The 25,268-nt window shown below is 35.2% G+C and overlaps 2 protein-coding genes across 2 annotated transcripts; both read left to right on the top strand.

The window, feature by feature from the left end:
• Nucleotides 1-1,582: 1,582 nt before the first annotated feature.
• NTMC2T4 (Calcium-dependent lipid-binding (CaLB domain) family protein) lies at nucleotides 1,583-14,844 on the top strand. The gene is made up of 13 exons (XM_039018477.2): nucleotides 1,583-1,959; nucleotides 2,038-2,129; nucleotides 2,230-2,357; nucleotides 3,043-3,144; nucleotides 4,027-4,077; nucleotides 4,554-4,674; nucleotides 12,078-12,199; nucleotides 12,307-12,405; nucleotides 12,575-12,655; nucleotides 12,756-12,841; nucleotides 12,930-13,155; nucleotides 13,688-13,852; nucleotides 14,193-14,844. Exons 3-13 carry the CDS (start codon nucleotides 2,253-2,255, stop codon nucleotides 14,565-14,567), a joined length of 1,533 nt encoding a protein of 510 aa, XP_038874405.1. The 5' UTR covers nucleotides 1,583-1,959; nucleotides 2,038-2,129; nucleotides 2,230-2,252; the 3' UTR covers nucleotides 14,568-14,844.
• A 7,026-nt stretch (nucleotides 14,845-21,870) lies between these two features.
• On the top strand, nucleotides 21,871-24,615 carry LOC120068210 (Protein kinase superfamily protein). Its single transcript, XM_039019917.2, has one exon. The coding sequence runs from the start codon at nucleotides 22,010-22,012 to the stop codon at nucleotides 23,978-23,980; it is 1,971 nt and encodes a 656-aa protein (XP_038875845.1). The 5' UTR covers nucleotides 21,871-22,009; the 3' UTR covers nucleotides 23,981-24,615.
• Nucleotides 24,616-25,268: the final 653 nt, after the last annotated feature.

The following is a 25,268-nucleotide window of genomic DNA, read 5'->3' as shown; positions in this document are numbered from 1 at the left end:
ACATAGATTTTATTTACTATTTTTTAGTCATCCAACATATGAAAATGATCCGGGTCTCTTCATTAAAAAAAATAATTACAATAAGAAAAACAACATGTGGAATATACAAAGTTTAACATCTACTAAGAAAAAAAATTGGAGATGAACAAAAAAAAAATAAAAAATAAATCTAGATATTTTAAAGTCAAAGGAAACACTCGATATTCCATCAATTTTGTCGATTTTCTCTTCGTGAGATTCAAAGAAGTCAACCACATCCAAAATTGTCATGTGGGATGGGTCAAATATGTCATTATCTCGGTATTCAAAGTTTGTTTCCACATTTTTTTTCACTTTTTCCTACTTAGTGTTTTGACGTAGGATAAGTACGTGACCAATGCCCAGTCATTGTACATCAAAAGCATTTATTTTCAACACTTTTTGAGCTCCTATCTCGTGGAGCTTTTCATTTGTGATCATCATGTTGTGTGGTTCTTTTGAAATTTGAATGATTAGAACGAACACCATGAAAATTATAATTATTTCTTCCTCTGCAACGGTCACGACCACGACCACGACCACGACCACGACCTCGACCACGATTATTAACATTCACAACATTCACTTCAGGAAATGATATTGTTCCCGTTAGTCGTGATTCCTGATTTTTCATTAATAACTCGTTATTTTGTCCAGTCATGAAAAGATATGAAATTAGTTCATAATACTCTTTAAAACATTTCTCGCGATATTGCTACTGCAGTAGCATATCCAAAAGGTAGAAAAATATCTTTTCTAACATATTGATTTAAAATTTTGGAGTCTCAGATATGTCCATCTATGATGAGCTTTAGGAATATATATATATATATTTGCGATAATCACATTTTTATGACATCCAGGTGTATTTTGACATCAAAGACAAATAATTAGTACCATTAATATCAAATGCCACAAATTCTAATTTTATAATATTTTCATAGTAATACTATTACAAAATATTATATTTATATTAAAACTTTAATATATATTAAATATGTAAAACAATATTTAATTAATTAATTATAACAAAAAGAGAAAAACTCACATACTTCTAGGACCTACATTTAGCGAGAAAAATGATAGGAGCTCGTGATGATAACGTGTTGTGAACTTAAGAAACACAATAGGAACATGGATACTGACAATATAGTATTAAAATAAATATAATATAATATAATAATAAAATAAACTAAACATAATATATAAATAAACAAAATAAAATAAATTAGTAAAATATAAAATAATAAATTCTATAAATTCTTTAATTTCTTCAATTTTTATGGAAATTGCCAAATTTGTATCTTCCACAATTCACCAAATACCAATATTTATAAGAAATTTGACAAATAAGAGATAGATTACCTGAACACTAATAATGTATAATGTTAAAACATATAGACAATACTTTAATAAAAAATGAGATATGACACAAGATCAATGAACATTAAATATGATCATTTAAACAACATACATTATCAAACTATTTATAATAAAGTGGACATTTTTTCTTAAATTTAGCCATAAACGTATATCACTGTCCATGATTTAACACTTCTCAAACAAGTACCACACGATGAACCCTCCTTTATTTCAATATTAAAACAAGATGGAAAATAATTATTGAGAGAGAGAGAGGAGAAAATCGAAGATTTTTTTTTGTCCTTTTTGTTTGTTTTTACAAAATGGAATGGGAGATGAACATGGGAAGTTCGAATTAAATGCTTAGATGGTGAAGCTAAAGGGTGAAGATTATCGCCCGTGTCCTACCATTTTCCCCAATTCATCAATTCTCATGGCCGAGACTCGATGGCATTGTTACCAACGTCCACTCTCCCTCTAATCTCTCTCTTAAAAATCATCGACCCATTTGAAGAAACAAATCAACCGTTTCAGAAAAGCCATCAAAACCTTTACGTTTCTAGCGAGAGAGAGAGAGAGGTGTGATTGTTGAATTTTATTATTTTCCCTTTTCGAAACGTTGCGAGAGTGACCCAATTCCGTTTTCCCTTCTCTCAGGAATCTGCTTCCCTTTTTCTTCACTCAAACGCGCGAAGCTCAGTGACCCACCTTTTGTTTCTGCTTCTCCTTCTTCCAGTTCAAGTTTTCTGGTAATTTTGTTATTGGGTTTCGTTTTTGTTGCAACTATTTTCTTTTGCTCTACGATCTGATTGTTTGTGTCCGTCTGCAATTTTTTCTTTCTTTCTGGAGTTGGGGTCGAGAATTCCGCGAAAATGGGGTTGATTTCTGGGATCTTTATGGGGGTTATCTTTGGGATTGCATTGATGGCCGGGTGGCAGCACATGATGAGGCACAGAAGCACCAAAAGAGTTGCGAAGGTAAGTTGTTTGTTCTGTGTCTTTTAGGATGTTTTTGGAGTTTCCTCAGCTTATCTTTGCTCAAACTCGTGTTAATTTTGGTTCATCATGTATGTCTCTTTTCGTTGATGTTTGGGTACGGGAATTGTATATTTTGTCGGTACGTAGAATTCTGGATAAATTTGTTTCTTATTTGACGAATTTCTTGATATACACAGTTACTAGTTCCTAAAGATTATTATAAAGGGACTTGATTGGATCTTGGCTACAGGAGTTCTTCATTTCTTTTTCATTGATAGTCCCTGTGCAAATTTTGCAGTGAAAGTGATTATCTGGGGCTTCTTGGGAGATTGTAGTTCTCTATGAATTTATTAAGGAAACACCGATAGTTTCTACTACTATTATTATTATTTTATTGAAATACAACTTTCATTGAGAAAAGAGGAAAGAATACAAGGCATATACAAAGTCAAGCCCACGAAGCCCACAAAAAGGAAATTCCACTGCTGATAGTGTCTATTAGAAAATTATCCGAGTCTACCAATGTGGTCAGTGAAAGATAATGCAATTTGACTGGCAATGGAAATGTTTTGACTATAGATTCTGGACTAATTTCGTTTCTATATGAGTTATAGCATATAGTGTATGTAGTCTGGCCATTACTTTGTTTTCTGAGAACATGTTTGTTGTTGATTTCATTGTGCAGGCTGCTGATATGAAAATTCTGGGTTCTCTCAGTAGAGATGACTTGAAGAAATTATGTGGGGATAATTTTCCTGAATGGATCTCCTTCCCTGTTTATGAGCAGGTTTCTTTTCTCTTTATGCTTCTCTTTTCATTCACTGTCGTAAGAATGCTTTGTCATGCTAGTTGTATTGTTTTATAATTTCAAATGATGGTGTACGTGATGGAAGAATGATAAGAAGCTTTTTCTTTATGTGATTTTGGGAATATCTTTCAAGACAAAGTTATCCAATTAAACTATTTGTTAATAATTCTATGTTTACTTAGTTTTACCCATTTGCATTGTTCATGATGTCAAGCTTGGTTTATTTCCCCATTAGAGAGTTTGATGTCTGTTTCAGTTTTTAAATACTTTAATTTTAATTTTAATTTTATATTTCTTAATGTTTGATTTTTCTCCTTTTTTGGACTTAGTCATGTGTTGTAATGCGATATCCTTGAAGGTTAACATTTTTTTTTATTAGAACATCTTTTTGTGAAGAACAAATTATCGTTGTTTGTTGCAAAAGAGAGGATCGTTTTGTGCTCTTTCACCATATTGATGTGAGTTTCTGCAGTAGGTCTTGAGCTAGATAACCATCATATTACTTCTTGTGAGTTTTTGTTGAAATTGTTGTATGAATTTGTTTTTCCAGTTTGACATAAGCTGACTTTTCTCTAAGGGAGATTTATTTTCCCTTCTTTTAGTATAATTTTGGGTGTGGCTAGTCTAAATAAGAAGATATCTTGAAAAATCGAGCAGTTTCAGCTTTGTGTTGTTGGTCATTTGGTTGAAAATGGACATGACCTTTTTTTTGTTTTTTTTTATTTCTTGTCTTTGAGCAATATACTTAGAATTTTGTTGATTATAATACTTCAATCACTTTTGTTTTTATTTCTTATCTACATTAACTATGTCTACTATATTGAGATGTACTTTGATCGTATTTTTGTTCTCTCATTTTAGGTGAAATGGCTTAACAAGTTACTGAGCAAAATGTGGCCGTTTGTTGCAGATGTAAGTTTCTTAGCTACATTTGCAGTGTTAAAACTTTATTTATGAATATCCTACCTTTAACATCTCTTCTAAGATCCTGGTATAAAGGACACAGCACGCTTTTGTATAAATGTGGTTTATATTTTATCGTCTTTGGGCTTATCACTCAACTTTCCTTTAGGAATTCCAAGAAACAATGAGTATTCATCTTACAACATTATTACTACATATAATAAAATATTTTTGATGCTTTCTTATTTGAGAATATGCAAATATGTTTTAGAAAAAGAAAATTGAAAAACTGTCGATTATCCCTCCTTTTTTTATGTTGAATATATCACTTTAGGTTATGTTTGCCATTCTTTTTTATCATTCCTTTTTTTGCAATCGTGTCTTTTGATAATGAAAGTTATATTTCTAAAAAAGAACTGTTGATCGTCATGCATTTTAAGATGACCCCTTATTCTTTTGAGTTTAATTCATCTGCCTACTTGCAGGCAGCAGAATTGGTCATAAAGGAATCTGTTGAACCTCTGCTGGAAGAGTATAGACCCACAGGAATTACTTCATTAAAGTTCAGCAAATTATCTCTAGGCTCAGTGGCTCCTAAAATTGAAGGTTCGGATTTAATTATCTCGAATCCCCGTTTGCCTCCATTCTGTTGGTAGTTACGTTATTCTTTCAAATTTTGGCCATTGTTTGCTTGAAAATATGACGAGAGATAGTCCTTGATGTCAAGCAGATTAAATTATTCCTTATGTCAAAAAAAAAACTGATGGATTTTCAATTATTGTGAATAGCATCCTATTTTTCTTTAATTGCCGTAGGGGATTCCCCACCCAAATCCTTGGAAAGAAACTATAGCTAACTTACATGGCATGCCTATGTAAGTCCCCCAATTATAAACACTTATAACGTAGGGGCACAAAAGGGAATAATGAGGGAAGGAATGACTAAATGGTAATATTCTGATGGTTAGTTGGTGGGGGGGGTTGTTGGTGAGGAGCGATAGCTTGGTGGAGAGGATATCCAGCCCTCTTGAATGTGCTGGAAATTAGGTCACTCTTGGTTGTTTGATTCCTTGTTCGTTGTTCCATTTCTGTTGCTTGTCATTGTAACTTTTCCCTTGAAGTTCATAAATAAAATATATATCAGAGTATTGCTCTATTCTTGGAAAACTTGTTGGGAATTTCTAATTGCAGGTGTGGATTCCTAACAAATTGATATCAGAGCCAAGTTCGGAAATCTGGGAAAGACGTGAGCCGAGAAGAAACTTGAGATGGAAGAGAAGGTAGACAACAATACGAAGGGAACCGCTGAACTCTGAGAAGGAATGACTGGAATGAAGAAGAGCCTGGAACGAATAGGTATTGCCTTGCAATATTTGACAGAGATGCGAGAAAAAGAGAAATCGAGCATCACGAGGGAAACTCAGAAATCCAAGATGGATAAGGAAGGAGAAGAAGGGGAGAGCTCGCAGATGACGCCTCATGGAGGATCAAACAATTGCAGCAAATACAAGAGGTTAGAAATGCCCACATTTACCAATGAGCACCCTGATTCATGGGTGTATAGGCGGAACATTACTTCGAGATACATGAGTTGACGGATGAAGAGAAGATTAAGGTCTCCGTCATCGCATTTTGCCTGAAGTTTTGGATTGGTTCAGATGGGCTCACAACCGGAAACTGACACGGACATGGGAGGATTTGAAACGACGGATGTTCGATAGGTTTTGACCCATGCAAGAAGGTACACTCCTTTCACGACTCTTACGAATTAAATAGGAAGGATCATATGAAAACTATTGGAAGAAGTTCGAGACCTACGCGGCGATTTCGACTATGTCGGAGGAGGTGCTGGAGGAAACCTTCCTCAATGGGTTAGCCCTTATGATCAAGGAAAAAGTAGTAAGTCGACATCCTGTCGGCTTGGATGTATGTACGAAAGATGCCCAAGCCGTGAGTGATTGGAACTTGGCACTACAGATGGCTCAGCAGGAAGTGGGCTTGGGCCCAACAGCGGCCCAAAATGTCTCTAACAAATAGATTGTGCAAGGTGAGCCCAAAATGCAAGGAAATTGGGCACCAAATGAAACACTAAAAAGTGTAGTGGAAAAAAAAGGAGCCGTGAGAAAGGAGAGGACATTTTGAAGATTATCGCACTCAGAGGTGAAGGAGAAAAGGGATGAGGGATTGTGTTTTCAGTGTGATGAGAAATAATCCCAGAGCATCGGTGCCAATTGAGAGAGAAACGAGATCTCAATCTGTTAATCTACCAGGAGGACGAAAAATTGGCAGAGGAATCGAACGAGTTAGAAGCTATTGAACTGGAGGTGAAAGCCCTAGACATTGCAACCGACGTGGAAATTTCTTTGAGGTCGTACTAGGGTTGTCTGGAAAAGGAACCATGAAACTGAAAGGAATGTTAGCCGGGAGAGAGGTGGTGATCATGATCGATTGTTGAGCGTCTCACAATTTTATACATCAGACATTAGTGGAGGAGTTGAAGTTGCCGATGATCGAGACGTCAAATTACTGAGTGATAGTAGGCAACGTTGATGCGATAAGAGGGAAGGGAGTGTGTAAGTCGGTAGTGGTGGTGTTGTTGGAACTGACTATAATAGAGGACTTCCTACCTTTGGAACTTAGCCGAGTGGATGTGATTTTGGGGATGATTTGGCTTTGTAATATGGGGTACATGGAGGCCCACTAGTCGAGCTTGACAATGACGTTCACCTCTGGCCCTCATAAGATCTTGTTGAAGGGAGACCCTACCTTAACCATGTTGGAGGTAACCTTAACCTTGGGAGGAAGACGACATGGGGTTCTTGGTAGAGTTTCAACATTTGGAAGTGGAACCGGCGGAAAGAATAAGCAACGAGACGAACGAGAAGGATCAGGGGGAGGTACCCAGCTATATACAGGACCTTTTGGACAAGTTCCACGGGATATTTGAAACTCCAACTTCGCTTCCCCAGAAAGAGTGGTGGATCACAGAATCCTAACGAAGGAAGGAGAGCCACCAGTGAATATTCAACCATATCAATACAGTCATGCCCAAAAGAACGAGATAGAGAAGCTGGTTGCAGAATGCTGGAGGCGGGGATCATTCGACCAAGTCACAACCCGTATTCAAGTCCGGTGTTGTTAGTTTTAAAAAAAAAAGATGGGGGTTGGTGTTTTTGTGTTGACTATCAGAAGCCTAATCAGGCGATAGTGGCTGACAAATTTCCCATACTGGTGATCGAAGAACTGATGGATGAACTACAAGGCTCAGTAATCTTCTCGAAATTGGACCTCAAGTCAGGGTATCATCAGATCAGGATGTACGGACCAGACGTGGAAAGGACAACTTTTAGAACGCATGAGGGACACTACGAATTTCTGTAAGGCCCTTCGACTTGACCAATGCTTCGGCCACATTTCAATCTCTAATGAATCAGATTTTTAAACCATTTTTGCGAAGGTGCATACTAGTTTTTTATGATATATTAGTATATAGCTCGGATGAGGATACTCACGCTAAGCATTTGGGAATGGTTATGAATGTTTTGCAAGATCACCAAATGATGCCAACCGGAAGAAGTGCATTTTCGGCCAGAAAAGGATCCAATACCTGGGGCATTGGGTTTCAGCTGAAGGTGTGGACGCGAATGAGGACAAAATTCGTGGTTTGGTGCAGTGGCTGATACCCAAGAATGTGACCGAGCTTCGGGGATTCCTTGGTCTCACCGGATATTATTGGAGGTTTGTCAAGTATTATGAAAAGGTGGCAACCCCATTAACTAAGCTATTACAAAAAGATGCCTTCTATTGGTTCGATGAAGCAACCATAGCCTTTGAGACCTTAAAGCAAGCTATGACAATTCTTCTGGTGCTAGCCTTGCCAAACTTTGAGCTACCTATTATCATTGAGACTGACGCATCCAGAACAGGATTGGGGGTAGTGCTGATGCAAGAATGACCAGTAACTTACATTAGCCAACCACTATCTGCTCGAGCTCAAGGGAAATCTATATATGAACAAGAGCTTATGGCGGTGGTACTTTCTATGCAAAAGTGGAGGCCATATCTGTTGGGACGGAAATTCACGGTCATTTCAGACCAAAAGGCTCTCAAATTCCTACTAGAACAACGAGAAGTCCAACCCCAATTCTAGCGGTGGTTGACTAAATTGTTGGGTTACGACTTTAAGATTTTGTACCAGTCCAATTTAAATAATAAGGCCGCGTATGTGCTTTCTCGGCAACCTCCAACGGAGAAATTGTTAACGATAATAGCTCCCTCTCTAATCGATACCCAAGTAATCCAACAAGAAGTATTCGCAGACGAGGAATTACAACACATCCGAGAGAAACTCGAAGAGGACCCCGCGAGCGTCACCAAATTTTCAGTAGAACAGGGGATTCTGTTATACAAAAAAAAAAGGCTGGTCTTATCTCAGAATTCGACTTACATTCCCATGTTTCTTTCTACCTTCCATGATTCAATCCTTGAGGGGCATTCTAGGTATTTACGGACTTACAAAAGGCTATCCGGAGAACTTCAAATGAAGGGAATGAACGAAGATGTTAAGAGGCATGTAGAGGAGTGTATGATATTCTAGAGAAATAAAAGTGAGTCTATGGCCCCAACAGGGCTACTTTAACCCTTGTCAATACTTGACCACGTGTGGGAAGACATCTCCATGGACTTTGTGGAAGGGCTACCTAAATCTTATGGGAAGGATTCATTGATGGTAGTGGTAGATCGGCTAAGCAAGTATGCACATTTCATTCCCATAACCATCCATATACCGCCAAGAAGATAGTGAAGTGTTTATTTGGGAAGTGGTGCGCCACCATGGGTTTCCTCGTTCTATTGTGTCAGATCGGGACAAGATCTTTGTGAGCAATTTTTGGGTTGAGCTGTGTTAGTACATGGGGTGGCCCTCAAAAGAAGTACTGCTTTTCATCCCCAGACGGATGGCCAAATTGAGAGGGTTAACAGATGCGTGGAAACATATCTTCGTTGTTTCTGTAATGAGCAACCACGACGATGGTACAAGTGGGTTCCATGGGCAGAATACTGGTATAAAACAACCTTTCATGCCTCTATCAATACTACACCATACAGGTAGTTTTTGGCCATCCAATCCCATCGTTGATCTCATATGGAGATAGAAGGACATCCAATGACACCTTGGAGCAACAACTCTTGGAAAGAGATTAGGCTCTTGTTGCCTTGAAGGAACACTTGGCAGTTGCCCAAGAACGAATGAAACGATATGCTGATCAGCACCGTCGGGAGGTTGAGTTTGAAATTGGGGAGCTGGTATTTTTTAAACTCCGACCCTATAGACAATGCACCTTGGCACAAAGGAGGTGTGAAAAGCTGGCCCCTAGGTTCTATGGACTGTATAGAGTGGTAGGAAGGATTGGAAAGGTGGCTTACAAATTGGAACTCCCAACTGACGCTAAGATCCATAACATTTTCCATGTCTCTCAACTAAAATGTTGTCTGGGCAAGACAACACAGGTGCAACATCAGTCTCCTGATTTATCATGACTTTGAATTGCAGATGATACCGAAGACTATCTTGGGAGTTCGCTGGAACACCGAGTTGTTGAGGGGCAAATGGCTCGTAAAATGGAAGAATGTTGGAAGGAAAATTAGGGATGGGGTTGTACACGCAATCATGCATTAGACATGGCTTAAGCTATGCGTTTACGCCCATGCGTCTGAGGTCATGCGTTGGAATGAAAATGCGTTAATCTAGTATGCAATGACCACACGTTCCTATCATAAGTTTTCTTACGCTCGTGCCAAGTATAACACGAACGCAAGTTTCTCGGGTAATCCGAGGTCGAACACAGGGACTTGTCACTCAATAATGCTTGTGAAGCAATGCGTTTGAGTCGATGAAAAAAATAAAAAAAAGAAGTTTAATGGATTTACACACTACTCCTACTCCTAACTAAACAGATTGAGCAATAGAAGACTTGCGATGAGAATAGGTAGATACACAATAACCATTAACGCATAGTAATGTTTATTATCTTAAATCGCTCGAGTAATCCCAACTCGTCACACTAACGCATGACACACCTCTCGGTGGTCAGCCGCATGACTATATCTCTATAGTGCATGGTTGCGTCGAGCATAAGATTGTGCCTATTTCTAGGAACAATGCATACTTTGCTTTAGTGCGTTCCATCTCTTACCTTCTCAGGAAGTTAGACACGACTATTTAACTTATAGACAAGCAATGCAACAACCCATAGACAAGCGTTGCTACAGCCTTTCACCAAGCACACAGGATTAACTCACTATACTCGCACAACGCACACCTCTCGATGGGTTGCTACATGCGTCCTATCTCTAGGCTACACGATTAAGTATGCGATCGCCTTTGATAAATAAATGATGAAGGTAAATGATGATAAAGATAAAGATGATGAAGAAGATGACATTGAAGGAATCAAGAGATGCATTGATTACAAAATGTCTTAATATCTTAAGCTAAAATGTAATACAATACAGAGGTTAGAAGAGAAATGAAGGACTCTGCGTCTAGGCTGCCGGTGGTGCCATGGATGAATGGTGGAGATGTCTCTCTCGAGCTCTATCTCCGGCGAAAGCTCTGGTCGTCACTCGGTCTAGTTTGTGGAGGTGAAGAATTCTCACTGAAAATCTTGCTCAAGCTCTCATCTGTGATCGCAAACCTCTGCCTTGAAGCAGAAGTTCGGATGCTTTGAAATGAAGGTCGAAGGGGCTATTTATAGGGTTTAAACGCCGACAGCTATTATGATTGCGTTATGTCTCACTGCTGCCTTTGTCGCGGTATGGGCAATGTCACATCGTCTTATTTTGTTGATACTCCCAAGGTATGCGTCCGAGCTTGATTCAGCTGAAGTATCAGTGCGTTCTACCCATCTTGCGATTGCCCTTCTATTATGGTTGTCACTTCGTGGCCGCAATCTCCAATTGATCACCGCAACTTTCATGTGATGGACGCATTCGATCACCGCAACTTCCATGCGATGGACACATTCGATCACCGCATGCATTCGTCTATGCGATAGTTCGGTTTTCAGCGCATGCGTTTGTTTTTGTGGTCATCTGGCTTCAGCGCATGCGTTTGTTTACGATTGCTTATTTCCAACGCATGCGTTTGATTCCTGCGATAGCTACAAAAATAGACACTTTGGCACGGAGTAACGCATAATATTGGGGTCAGTGAGGATTTAGGTGCTAATCGACGCAAAACTCGATTTTTCGCAAATTCCAAGTATTATCACCGCATTTTCTACTTATTAGCTCTCATAATTCTAAATAAAAGGCTTATAATAACTGACATTTCTGCCAGTTATCAAAGAACTACTCAGAAAGCGAGGCCACATGGGAAGGAGTTGTGGGAATGAAGCAACAATATCCTTATTTTCACCCTGCGGACAAGGTGATTGAAAAACCGGGGGGTTTTGTAAGACCCCCAATTATAAACACTTATAAATGTAGGGGCACAAAAGGGAATAATGAGGGAAGGAAGGAATAAGTGGTAATGTTCTGACGGTTAGTTAGAAAGGGGGGGACCAGTGATGAGGGGTTTAAGAAGAGAGCCCCCCCTAAGGGGGAAGGGGGAATTTTTGGTGAGGAGTGATAGCTTGGTGGAGAGGATATCCAGCCCTCTTGAATGTGCTGGAAATTAGGTGACTCTTGGTTGTTTGATTCCTTGTTCTTTGTTCCATTTCTGTTGCTTGTCATTGTAACTTTTCCCTTGATGTTCATAAATAAAATATATATCAGACTATTGCTCTGTTCTTGGGAAACTTGTTGGGAATTTCTAATTGCAGGGCTGGATTTCTAACAGTCTACAGCTCTGATTCCTTCAACTACTGTTGTTCACTTCCTCTCTCAGCCCCCCTATCTTCATTTGTGCAGTCCATGAAATACTTGTCATTATCCAAGTTCTTGTAGACAAAATGTTCTTTTTTTTTTTTTTTTTTTTTTTTGGGTATTGAATTTTCCTTATTTTTGCAGGTATACGTGTTCAGAGTCTAAAGAAAGGCCAGATCACGATGGATATTGATTTTCGATGGGGTGGAGACCCAAGCATCATTTTAGCTGTTGAAGCCGCTCTTGTTGCTTCAATACCTATTCAGGTAGTGCATGATTTAAGTTACTTAATATGTATTTTGTAGTTTTTCTTACCTAATGCGCTTTGATCTAGAGAACGTTTATTTGACCAATATTATATTTTATACTACAGCTGAAGGATCTTCAAGTTTTTACCGTCATTCGGGTTATTTTTCAACTAGCTGAAGAGATACCTTGTATTTCTGCTGTTGTTGTTGCCTTGCTTGCTGAGGTACCCTTTGATATGGCATTTATGTTGTTACAAACATTGATGGTTTATTTAATTTTACTGTTATTTAGATTTTAAAACTCTTAATGGGAGGGTATGGCTTAAATGTTTGGTTGTTTGAAGTCGTTGAACTTTAAGAAATGCTACCAAGTATTTTTCTGTTTGCACTCAGCCGGAGCCAAAAATTTTATATAATCTCAAGGCTGTTGGTGGAAGCCTAACTGCTATTCCTGGAATTTCTGATATGATTGATGTAAGTTACTTACAGTATTCAAACTTCTTCAAAAAATTTAATTCATATCTTTGTGTCAGTTTTGGTACTTTTCGTTGAATGCTTACACCACATGTTGCAGGATACCGTGAATACAATTGTTACTGATACGCTCAAATGGCCCCATAGGATTGTCGTTCAAATTGGTGGCATACCTGTTGATTTAAGGTTACGTAATTTCTCTCTTTGGAATGATATTGATTTGGTTTCTGCCATTCTTCCTGAGCAATTGTTTTTTCTCTTAATTAATTTGCAGTGAGTTAGAGCTTAAACCACAAGGAAAGCTTACTGTGACTGTGGTGAAAGCTAACAACTTGAAGAACATGGAAATGATAGGAAAATCCGATCCTTATGTTACTGCACATGTTCGCCCACTATATAAACTAAAAACAAAAACGGTTGAAAACAATCTAAACCCTGTTTGGAACGAGGACCTTGACTTTATTGTAGAGGACAAGGAGACACAGTCTGTTATCCTCGAGGTTCTGAAGCACTCATACTCCTTTTCTGTTATTAGTTAATGGACACGTTTTCAGTTTCTCTCTCTTTATGTTTTGCACTAGATGGTTTTGTCTTCAAAAGCTTCGGTTTTATCCATCATCACCCATTTTGCAGTTGATTATTATGTGTTTGAGGCTAAATAATGCTTGATATTTGCTAAATTTTTTTATTGGAATTTTCCTTGTTGATAGGTTTTTAGTCCAAGAATTCACACACGACACGTAAAAAGGGCGAAGTTATATATATATATATATATATACACATGGTGCTTGCTTGAATTTGCATTGAATTTCTGCTGTCACCCTTTTTTCCCTTTTAATCCTCAAGTTTTTTATGCCTGACTCTGTACTTTCATGATATTGCCAAGCTTCTCACCCTTTCCATCTCTCCCACTCCAAAATGGAAAGAGAATGGAAGAATTGGATAGAAACCTCATTTCCCTGCATATGTCAGAACAGCCTACCATTCGTACCGGCTGCAGGAATTTATGTTATTTGTTTACACTTCAAACAGGTTTTTGATAAGGACATTGGTCAAGATAAGCAACTGGGGATAGCGAAATTACCTCTGATTGACCTTCAAGGAGAGGTGAGTAAGGAGGTTGAGTTGCGATTGCTTGCATCACTCAACACGCTGAAAGTGAAAGACAAGAAAGATCGAGGAACTCTTACGATTAAGGTAGAGTTCAGTACTGGATTCGGTTTGCTTGCACTTATTTTGTTCTTACGTGGCCCTATCATTAAGAACAACTTAAATAGTTATTGAAATGGTTAAACTTGTGAATAGTTGTACATCAAACCTATTGTTTGTAAGATTTTTTTATCGAAGTTTTTAGAAACAACTCTATGGAAAGCTACCGAGCTACTATCACTTATATAGGTATTTTATTTATTTGCCAACCTTAGCATTAGACATATATTCTCAACCAAGAGGTTAGAGGTTTGATCCCTCCAACTCCACTTGTCGTTGAACTAAAAAAGGTATCCAGTTTGTTTATTTTATTTGGGTTGTTGCACAGGTTCATTACCATGAGTTTAACAAGGAGGAGCAGTTGAAAGCTTTGGAAGAAGAGAAGAGGATCCTTGAAGAGAGAAAGAAACTGAAGGAGGAGGGAGTTTTAGGTAGCACGATGGATGCGCTGGAGGGAGCAGCATCTTTTGTTGGGTCTGGTGTGGGCATGGTTGGCACCGGAGTTGGTATGGTGGGTAGTGGCATTGGCACTGGTGTTGGCATTGTTGGAAGCGGGCTTGGTGCTGTTGGCAGTGGTCTCTCAAAAGCTGGAAGGTTTATGGGGCGGACCATCACCGGGCAATCTAGTCACTCTAGAAGGAGCAGTTCTTCATCAACCCCAGTAAACAGTGTCCAGGAAAACGGTGGAGCCAAGCCATTGTAGTTATGTTCGTTGGTGCGCCGGCGCGTGTGGCAGCTAGGAATTGTGAAATATCATCTGGGTTTGTATCGTTTAAAATTCTTTTGTCAACTTTTTTCGTTCTTCAACTTGTAGCGATTTCATGTTGTTTTATGTATTGGAATTGGGAAAGTTTGCATAAATCTTGTAAAGTTCTTCCCTACAACGTGAATTTGTTGCAGAAGAATAACTTGTGAAAAATTGGTTTGTATGCATATCTTTTCTCGATCACGTATCGAATAAATGTAATCTATTACTATGACGACTAGAGTTCTCTTATTAGATACTGTTTGATCTGAATCACTTGTCTATTTCATGTTTAATGAGGAAGTTGAATCCTTCTGTAGTTCTTTCATTGGAGAGTGTTCAGTTTGATACTTCAACAGCATTGTTTTTATTCTACTTAAAACTGTGTTCATACAGTGGGGATAATTAAGATTGTTTTAGGGTTCTATTATTAAATAGTAAAGGTGCTTTGAAGATAATGATGTTATTTATATATTTTTTTTGTTCTTAGTTTTGGGTCAGTTTAGAAAACGTATGCCCTGATATTTCTAATATAAATAAGTCCCACATGTAAAGGATAAGTTTGTTCTTATCTAAGGTAGGACAAGAGGTTGAAAAGCTCATCTCGAGTGATATCGAAGTGATGAAGTTAAAAGATGCTCAAGAAAAGCTTGGTTTAACTTGAAGATGATGTGATGAGTATTAGAGATGTAATCGGGACATAAGCACGTTGCAAAGTAGAGTAGAGGCAATGAATTTAATATTCATCACTTTCGAACATGTTCCTCTTCAAATTTTGGCCCCACGTCTTAGAAGCATTTAATGACTAGATTTTGAAGAAGAGAATCCTATGGAATTGCAAACATATATCAACCACCTTAAAAGAGGTGACATAGTTCATGAAGTCCACCATCATATGGTATTATGCCTTAGGCTTAGAATCTCTTCATATACTCAATTATATGTCAATCTAAATACATCTCAATGGTCAATATGCTCAAGACACGTACCATTATTCAATAGGTCAAGTTTTTTAATCTCATTTTTTTGTTAATTTAAAAAAAAAAAACTAATGCTTTGATTAGACCATTAAAAAAAAAAAACTTGGTACTCTATCCTTAGGTAGGAGGCACCTGAAATAATCCACCCAATAATTATTACACACAATTAATCATTACTCTATTCAACTTTAGTTTGATCTAAGCACCGATAAATATTTGACAGCTAATCAAACCAGAATTCACTTACTACTTATAAGTATCTGATGTGGTAACAATACTGATTTCTTTTGTTAGTTAGTCTAGTTATGGCATTACTTTTTATTTTTGTCCAAATGTATTATATAGAGTTGTTGGTGTGCATTTGCAATGGCAGTGCAGTGGATGTGTGTGGGCATTTAAGCGAAGAATAATGGGAACAGTAAAAAAAATGGCAATACAATACAAATTACAAAGCCTATTCGCATCAAAGTGATTGAGATCTTTTTGTAGCTTAGTTGGAGTTGAAAGTGAAATTACTTTATACCACATTTAATGATATTTTTGTTTGTTTCCTTACACTCTTTTTGTTCTCACTCAATGCCTACACAAACCTCTTTGTTCTCTTGAAAACTACATCCCAACTGTTCCTTTTTGGGGTAAAACTTGTCTACTCACACTACCCTTCTCTCCCATTAAACAAGGGTTAAAATACACACACGTACATGTATAGTTGTCATTGATGTGGTTAATTTAGTAGAATGTCGTGATATCTAAAATTTTACTATTCTTCTGTTTGTCATGTTGTGATATACTAGATGACATTTTTTTAATAGATATGTTATATAAATACTTAGTTAATAATTTTAATGATACAGATTAATAATGATTCATATTTTGAGATTTTGGGATATAATTAAAGTTTCATAAATGGAATAGAGAGACTTAAAATAAATAAAAAAAAAAAGGTCAGTTGTCATTAATTATATTCACAAAATTTTAATTGAAAACTTGTTTTAAGCACATTTAATTGAAAACTTGATTGACATGCTTTTCTTTATCTCTTTTTCTCGTAAGTTTTCTATGAAACTTTTAAGTATAAAAATAAATAAATAAATAAAACTCGCAGGAACCAAAATAGTGTTGGGAAATTTTCAAATTTTGAGTTCTATAACATCAAACTCAAAATGAAACAAATACTTCTCATAATTAAATTAGCAAATTACCAAACAACAAACCAATAATGATAACCATGCAGAACCGATTAAATTGTTATATATAAAAAACTGAAAAAAGATTCGAGAGTTGTGTGAAATTTTATTATCTAAACAAGTTCCGAAGTTTTCTTTACTATATTGTTATTATTTATGTATTTATTTTGGAGACAGAGTAAAAACAAAAAAAAACACCATAGGGTTTGTAAAAATAAAATAAAAATAAAATAACTGAGATGTATAATGTGACTTCCACATGTTTTAGTCTCTTTTGCTGCAATTCACAGAGAGATATATATGTGTATTTTTTCCAAAATAATAATAATAATAATAATAATAATAATAAAATAAACAAAAAAATGAAAGGTGAATTGTTTGTTAGTTCATTATTGTTAGATTCCCTTCACAAAGCTACATTTTGTTTATAGATAGCCGATGGTTACATAACCTATACACTAAAGTATCCGAAGTATTAGTGTCGTGGTTAATATATTTTTAATTTTTAATGTAATATTTAAATTTTCTTTTCAAATAAAAAAAATATAGGAAACTTACCTTTTTAGTCATCGAGTTTTGAAGAATATATATGTTTGGTCCTGAGTTATGTACTTTTGTAATTGTAGGTTTATAAGAATAGACCCATTTGATCCCTAAGTTTTCAAAATGTATCTTTTTAATCTTTGAGTTTTTAAAAATAGGTTAAAAAAATCTCTTAATAACTTTATACTATTATTTTGAATATTTATATTTCATTTTAAATTAGAAGACTAATTTTTAAAAATCACATCTCCTCTAAAACTATTTTTTTTTCTAATTTTAAATATCATATAATTATTTTTAAAAAATCAAACAAAAAATACTTCAAGGACATTTTAAACCAATTTTTATAAATTTGAGGACTAAAAAGGTACATTTTGAAAATTTAGAGACTAAATAGACCTATTTTTTATAAACTTGAGAACTAAAAGGGTGTATTTTTAAACTCATGAACCAAATGCACATATTCTTCAAAACTTTGTAATTTTCCTAGAAAATATTTAAGTTTTGGTTATCTAATCGTAACTCTTTGATTCTCGACAATGTTTTTCTTTTTAAATCAAGTTCGAATTCTTAATCTAATATAATTTTTTAAAACTAAACGATTTTATTTTAATTTCTGAAACATGGTTTGAATTTTAAAACATCTTTAAAAGTAAATAAATAAAAAAAAACTCTGTTTATAAATTTAATTTTAAAAAACAACATTCAATTTTGTTTACATTTGGACATTCAGTCGTTTAACTTGACCACAAGATTCAACTTTATCTACTAAAAATTACCTCATCGTTTCGTGTTTAATGAGTACATTGGATTCTAAAAATATCATTAATAAAATCTCAAAAACTTGAATTTCCTTATTGTTGAAATTTTAAAAGAAGCAAAAAGAAGAAAAAGAAAAAGAAAAAGAAAAAGAAAAATTACCCGACTTTAAATAATTTTCTAAGTAGCCTCCTTCAAAGTTCTAAACTTGCACCATTCTTGTTTTAACATTGAGTGATGATTAGGACTTTGATTGAAAAACAAAAATGAATATACAAGGGATGCCACTGAAATATCAAAAAGCAAACTGAAAATTTTTATCGAGTAACAAAATTATTGAAAATTTATATCGAGTAGCAAAATTATTTGTCATATTTACAAGTTTGTTGTATTGAAAATGATTTGCCAATATAACATTCCTAAAATATCATTTTGTATCTTAAACAAAGTATACAAGATACAAAGTATACAACTAATATATCTAATATAAAGTACCCCACCCAATACCCATTACCATTTTTTTATATCGATAAAATATCGTTGTTTATAATTAATATAAAAAATCTATAAATAATTTTTTCATATGAAAAATAACATAATTATCACGCAAATTCGAAATAATTGAATATCTAGTTTAGTTTATTAAGTTCAAATAGAATGTCTCTATCACTATTTTGACTCCATTTATTTTCGGGAATACTAATATACTCGTGGCATTATTTGTATATTGTGTAAAATGGAAACTATATGATATATACTTTATTTCATATGATATGACATCGTTTGATTAAATGATTAAAGAATGTATAAGGTCAAGTGTGAATATTAAATGAATTATTGACCAAAAGCATGTGATGTCTCAGTTATCCACATTTTTTCATTATTGTTTTTGTTTATATAATATATGATTTGGAATTTCAAAGACCTAACTATCAAAATATTTTAATATATAACTAACTATTTTTTTCTTTTACAACATAACCATCCGTGTCTCTCCCTCTTTTAAAATTTAATTTTTATTTCGTACTTCTAGAAATAAATTTATTTTTTTTGAGTTTTTATAGTTTAGTATTACTTTATAATATAAATAAAAGAAAAATTGTTTTAAATGACAAAAATATTGAAATATTTTCAAACATAACAAAATATCACAGTTTATTAGTGATAGATACTGATAGACATTTTTATTAGTATCAAAATATTATAGTGTATATTAATGTCTATTAATGATAGATGATAGTAGTCTGTCAGTATTTATCAACTGATAAATACTGATATTTTACAATATTTACAAATATTTTGTTTTATTTTTCTATTTTGAAAACTACTAGTTAAAGTTTCTGAAAGTTTGTATAAGGTTTCTTTTTCTTTTAAAGAAGAGTTTCAACAATTTGAAACTAAAAATTGTCATCATATATGAAAAAAAAAGACATGTTGAGTTTATTTTCTTTCTCGTGTTCAAGTTTTATACTAGTGATATTGAATATGAAATTTGCTTGACAATATGTAGTGCGGGGAATCAGACATCTAACCTTGAAATCAATATTGCAAGTTTTATGCTAGTTGAGTTGTGCTCTTGTTGACAAACTTTAAAAAATTTTAAATCTTAAAAACAAGATGTATTACTAAAAATTTAAGATGAATAAGTTTGGTTCCTATATTTTAAAATAACAGCTATTTTTGTCGTTTTATTTTGGACATAAACTTTTATGTATATGTCAAAAATATTTTAATAGAAAATTATGAAAATATTTTAAAGGAATTTATGGAATGCTAAAATTGTGATAAAAAAAATGAGATTTGAAAAAATAAAAAAGGAATAGGAAAGAAGGTTATGAAGCAATGGAACTGGAAAGTAGTTGTTTGGTCAATTCAGAATATACAATAAGAATTAAGAATAAAGAAAAAAGAAAAAAAAAGGAAGTTATGAAAAAAAAACTTATTTATTTATATTTATATTTATTTATTTGAGTAGAACAAAACATTTGCTTAAGAGGTCAAACCCCAACCTGAAATTGCACGTTTTCCACTGACCTCTGCCTTCCCTTTCATCACTCTTTTCTAGAGAATAAAATTTTAAACATTCATGATCCAACCCCCCCTCTCTCTCTCTCAACTATCTAAATAAACCAACCAATGTTAAATCACAACTCAACTTTATTAGCTTTTATATTTTTTCCATTTTTATTTCTAAATTCTAAAAGAAAAAAAATAAAAAATTTGTAGCATAATTATAGTTAAACTCGCATAAACTTATTCTATCTATTAACTAAATATAAAACATTCAGCTCATTTTTACCTAAAAATACATATGACAAAAATAGTCAGGATAGTTCAATTTCAAATATTAAGGTCCCTTTAAGTAATTATTTTGTTTTTAAATTATGTCTATGAAGATTACTTTCATCTCCGAATTTTTAAAAAATCAAGTCAAATTTTGAGAACTAAAAAAAGTTGGTTTAGAATTTGACTAAGAATTCAATTATAAGAAATATAGATGAAATAGATTTAGTTTTAAAAAATAAAAACAAAAAAATCAAACACATGGCCTAAATTTTCAAATATGTAAAAGTTGTGACTTGAAGAATGTTTTGAGGTTTTTTTGGGTGAAAGAAAAATTATAAAAAAAAAAGAAAAAGAAAATACATTTAGTTAAAAAAAAAATAAAACTGATGTAATAAAAAGAAAAGGAATAAAAATTTGGTGGACATAGATTGCAATAGAAGGCTATGTTCCCCAAGATAATCTCTCGATAATAACTATAGGAGGATCTTTGAGATTTGAAAATTTGCACCAAATAAATAAATAAGTAAAACTAAAATTATTTCGGTACCGCTGGCTCATGCGGAAAGAAGCCATATTTAGTCATGTGGATTCATTGAATACTTGGTTTAAGGAATTGCAAGTATACGATCGCGCGTGTAATACACTTCCTCCCTTAATTGCTTCCCATGTATGGCATACCCTTCAATCTTATTAAGCCCATTCCACTGTTACCGTCTGAGAATGACCACGTTCCTGTCAGCCACTATAATTTAATAACCAAAATCAATATAATTTTGGTTATTAAATTTTCTGGCTTATTCCATTTTCTTTTATTCTATTTTTATTATTAATCTTTCAATAGCCCTATTTTCCTTTTTAAATTCCTTAAAAATATTTATTTCAATCTTTCTCTTTATTTTTAGTTCTAACAAATGAATATTTTGATTCTAGGTATGCATTAATATAGGCATGTATCGAAGTTCGGTTAAACTTAACAAATAATTTTTAAAACTTTACACTTAAAATAGATGTTTTGAAAGTTCAATTTTAAAATAGTATATTATAATTCACAATTTTTTACCCTCATTTTTTAAAATCTTTTTGAAGAACTATATAAATTTATAGTCAAAATACCAAAATTTTAAATACGTTACTAAAAACATTTTTTTTTTTTAAATTTTGAAAATAACCTCAAAAGTAGATAAAAGAGGAAAAAAAAAGTGGTTTATAAACTTAGTTTAAAAAATCAAATAGTTATTAAAAATAAGAACAAAATAGTTGTAGAAGCTTAGAGTGTCATATGTGAGTAGAAGAACAAATAGATGGTGTTTTAGGGAAAACAACATTTAGTCCATTCAACGCAATCACATGGACTAGATTGAAAATTTTGGAATCAAGAGGACCTAATAGAAATCTGAAGGGTAATTTAAGCTCTTTTTTCTTATTTTTTAAAAAATATTATTTATTAAGTTCAATTTTTTTTTTTTTTTTTAAAAAAAACAAATATTTACATTCAAGAGAGAGAGAGAGGAGTTCTCCTTCTCCTTCTCCTTCTCCTTCAACTCTATTTCTGTCTGAGTTCAGTCTTTCCTCTCTCCCTCCTCCCCATCATAATGAATCTTTCACTCCACTAAACTACCCTTTATTCCTTCACTATTTACCAATCATGCCATCTCTCTCCGCTGCCCCACCGCCGCTCATCGTCGACCACCGTCACCACCATCACCACCGCCCGAGTCGTCTTTTCATCATCTTAGCCATATCCTTAACAGCATCGCTCATCATTCTCCTCTTAACCATTTTCCTTCTCTACCGGAAACTCTCCCGCAATCGAACCGCTCCTTCAGAAACCCACCAAGAAAATCCCCAAAAACTCCCTCGCCGATTCTCCTACTCCCTCCTCCGCCGCGCCACGGCGGCGTTTTCCCCCTCCAACCGCCTCGGCCACGGCGGCTTTGGCTCCGTCTACAAGGCCGTTCTCCCCTCAGGCCTCTCCGTCGCTGTCAAAATCATGGACTCCCCTGGTTCTCTTCAGGGCGAGCGCGAGTTTCATAATGAGCTCTCGATCGCCTCTGTTCTTAATGACCCTAACATTGTCTCCCTCCTCGGCCACTCCTCCGACCGGCGTCGGAGAAGACTGATTTTGGTTTACGAGCTTATGCCCAATCGGAGCCTACAGGATGCCCTGTTCGACAGAAAATGCCCCGAGCTTATGCCATGGCGTAAGAGGTTTGAAATTTCTCTCCGTATTGCTTCTGCTTTGCAGTATCTTCACCATTTTTGTAACCCCCCTGTGATTCATGGCGATATTAAACCTAGTAACATTCTGCTTGACGCCGATTTCGAGGCCAAAATTGGGGATTTCGGCCTTGCAAGGCTGAAATCCGAGGAGGAAGATGGCTGTGGCGGTGGCGATGATGGCGGTAGAGTTAGAGAGGTTATCGGAGATAATGGATCGATTTTGGAGGAAACCGAGAGTGTTTTGACTTTTGGGTTTGAGGAGAATGTTGCTATAGATCGTTTGCCTGATAGCTGTGTTATTACTGTCCTTGATTCACCGGAGACGGTGGCGACACCGGCTACAGATAAAGTGAGTTTATCAGAGGGGAATTTTGATAGGATTAGTGTTGAGAGTGGGAAAGAGAGGAAGAAGGGTGGGTCTGGTAGGGATTGGTGGTGGAAACAGGAAACTGCCGTTGATGGTTCAGAATCTGGGAGAGTTAAGGATTATGTGATGGAATGGATTGGGAATGAGATAAAAAAAGACAGACCCAAGAGTGAATGGGTTGAATCTGAAAGCTCCATTGCTTCTTCAAGTGGGAAATTGGAGCAGAAGAAGCAGAAGAGGAGATTGGAATGGTGGGCTTCTTTAGATGAAGGGAGAATGAGGAAGAAAGAGAAGAACAGGAAGAAGCCAAGGGAATGGTGGAAGGAGGAGTTTTGCGAGGAACTCGCAAGGAAGAAGAAGAAGAAAGAGCTTAGCTCAAGTAGTTGCAGAGAGCTATGTTGGCATAGAGATGAAGATTCAACCAAAGAGAGGAAGAAGAAGGTGAATAAGAACAGTAAAGGTAGCATTGATTGGTGGTTGGATGGATTAAGTGGTGATCTTAGAAATGGTAAAAGAAACAGCATAGATGGAGCAACAAGTGACATCCCAAAGAGTGGTGGAATCAGCAGCACTCCTAGTATGAGAGGAACTGTTTGTTATATCGCCCCCGAGTACGGCGGCGGGGGACAGATATCCGAGAAATGTGATGTTTACAGTTTTGGTGTTTTGTTATTAGTTCTAGTTTCGGGGCGACGACCGTTACAGGTAATGGCATCACCGATATCAGAGTTTGAGAGGGCAAATCTCATCTCGTGGGCTCGACAACTCGCCCGCAATGGCAAACTCTTGGATCTTGTTGATCCATCCATTCATTCCTTGGATAAGGAACAGGCATTGCTTTGTATTACAATTGCATTGCTATGTTTGCAGAGATCACCATCCAAACGCCCTACCATGAAGGAGATAGTGGCAGTTCTTTCAGGTGATGCTGAGCCACCCCATTTACCGTTTGAGTTTTCACCGTCACCTCCGTCCAACTTCCTCTTCAAGTCTCAGAGGAAGGCCGGGCAGTTGGTGAGCCAGAATTAGATGTTGTTATTTGTCATTTTTGATTCAGTGTTGAACTCTATGCAAATGGTGTTGGTAATTTCTTCCTTCCCATGGATATACTGTTGGTCAGAAATGGATTCAAAAGCAATTGGCAGAGGCCATGATCTTGTCAATAGCTCCCCACAAGGTGAAATTTTAGAAAAACCCCAAGTGGGATTAAAGTGAAGAATATGATATCATATGTACCATTACCAAAAAGGCCAAAGCTAAGCTTTTCCTTAATCTACAAACTTCATTACCGCCCTCACCCCTCAAATCATCCCATCACTGACTTCACTTGATATAAAGCTCCTTAAAAGGCCAAATCTTTTACTTTAAAAGTTGACATTTTCCCCCTTTTCTTTCTGTGCTTAACTAGCATGAGTTTCAGTACAACTTTTTGCTGCCAAAAGTGAAAGTGGTGGGGATGGTCATTGGGTAGCCAAATTTGTAGAACTTAACCCTTTTAGTAATGCTGGGGTTGGAGGGTGGGACACCCATATAAAGCGTCTTTTTTTTTTTAGTTCAACCATTACAAAACAGTGGATCTAATTTAACTATTGAGCTGTAGTTATTATTAATTTTACCGAAGAAATTATTTCGCTATATAATGTGACCGCCATCTTTATTAGCAATGAATGTGAAATGTTGATAGTTTTAGTATATGATCAGTTCAACAGATGCATTACTTCACATGCATAACTACCCTTGTAAATGTGCCACCAGTTTTATTAATTGTTTTGTAGCTGTTGAATTCAAACCCTATAATATTCATTAGTCTCTATTATTTACTGCACAAATTTAACCTTATTTACTTTCTTTCAGTGAATGAAATTGAACTCAATAAAATTAATCACAGACTAAAACCTTTGTTGTTATTTGTTAGAGGCTTTTTTTTTTTAAGAAAAAAAATTAGAGATTGAGTTTTCATTTTATAAAATTAGCTCGTTATTATGTAATGTTTCTTGATCTTATACCAAATCTTATATATTTTTAAATTTTCTCTAAATTCAGTTATTTTTACCAAATATTGTATCAAAATTTGCTGGAGATGTATCGAGAAGACTTCAAACAATCAGTCGGTCGATCTCGTTCGAGATGGATCAAGAAAAACTATTTGAATGAGTTTTCGAAAAGGGTGTTAATTTTGTTAGATGTAAATTTCAATGTGCTATTACTAATCTTAAGAATAAGAAAAAAAAATCTTTAAGATTTACTAATTTTAATAAAATGTTTTTTTTACACAAAAGTTAGTTGGATCACATACAAAAACATCCTTCGCTAACAT

The sequence above is a fragment of the Benincasa hispida genome, chromosome 12 (assembly GCF_027475165.1).
Source record: "Benincasa hispida cultivar pf3 chromosome 12, pf3_genome.v1.1, whole genome shotgun sequence".
Taxonomy (NCBI): domain Eukaryota; kingdom Viridiplantae; phylum Streptophyta; class Magnoliopsida; order Cucurbitales; family Cucurbitaceae; genus Benincasa; species Benincasa hispida.
Note: the sequence above shows the minus strand (reverse complement) of the source record. Positions and strands in the feature narration are given on the sequence as shown.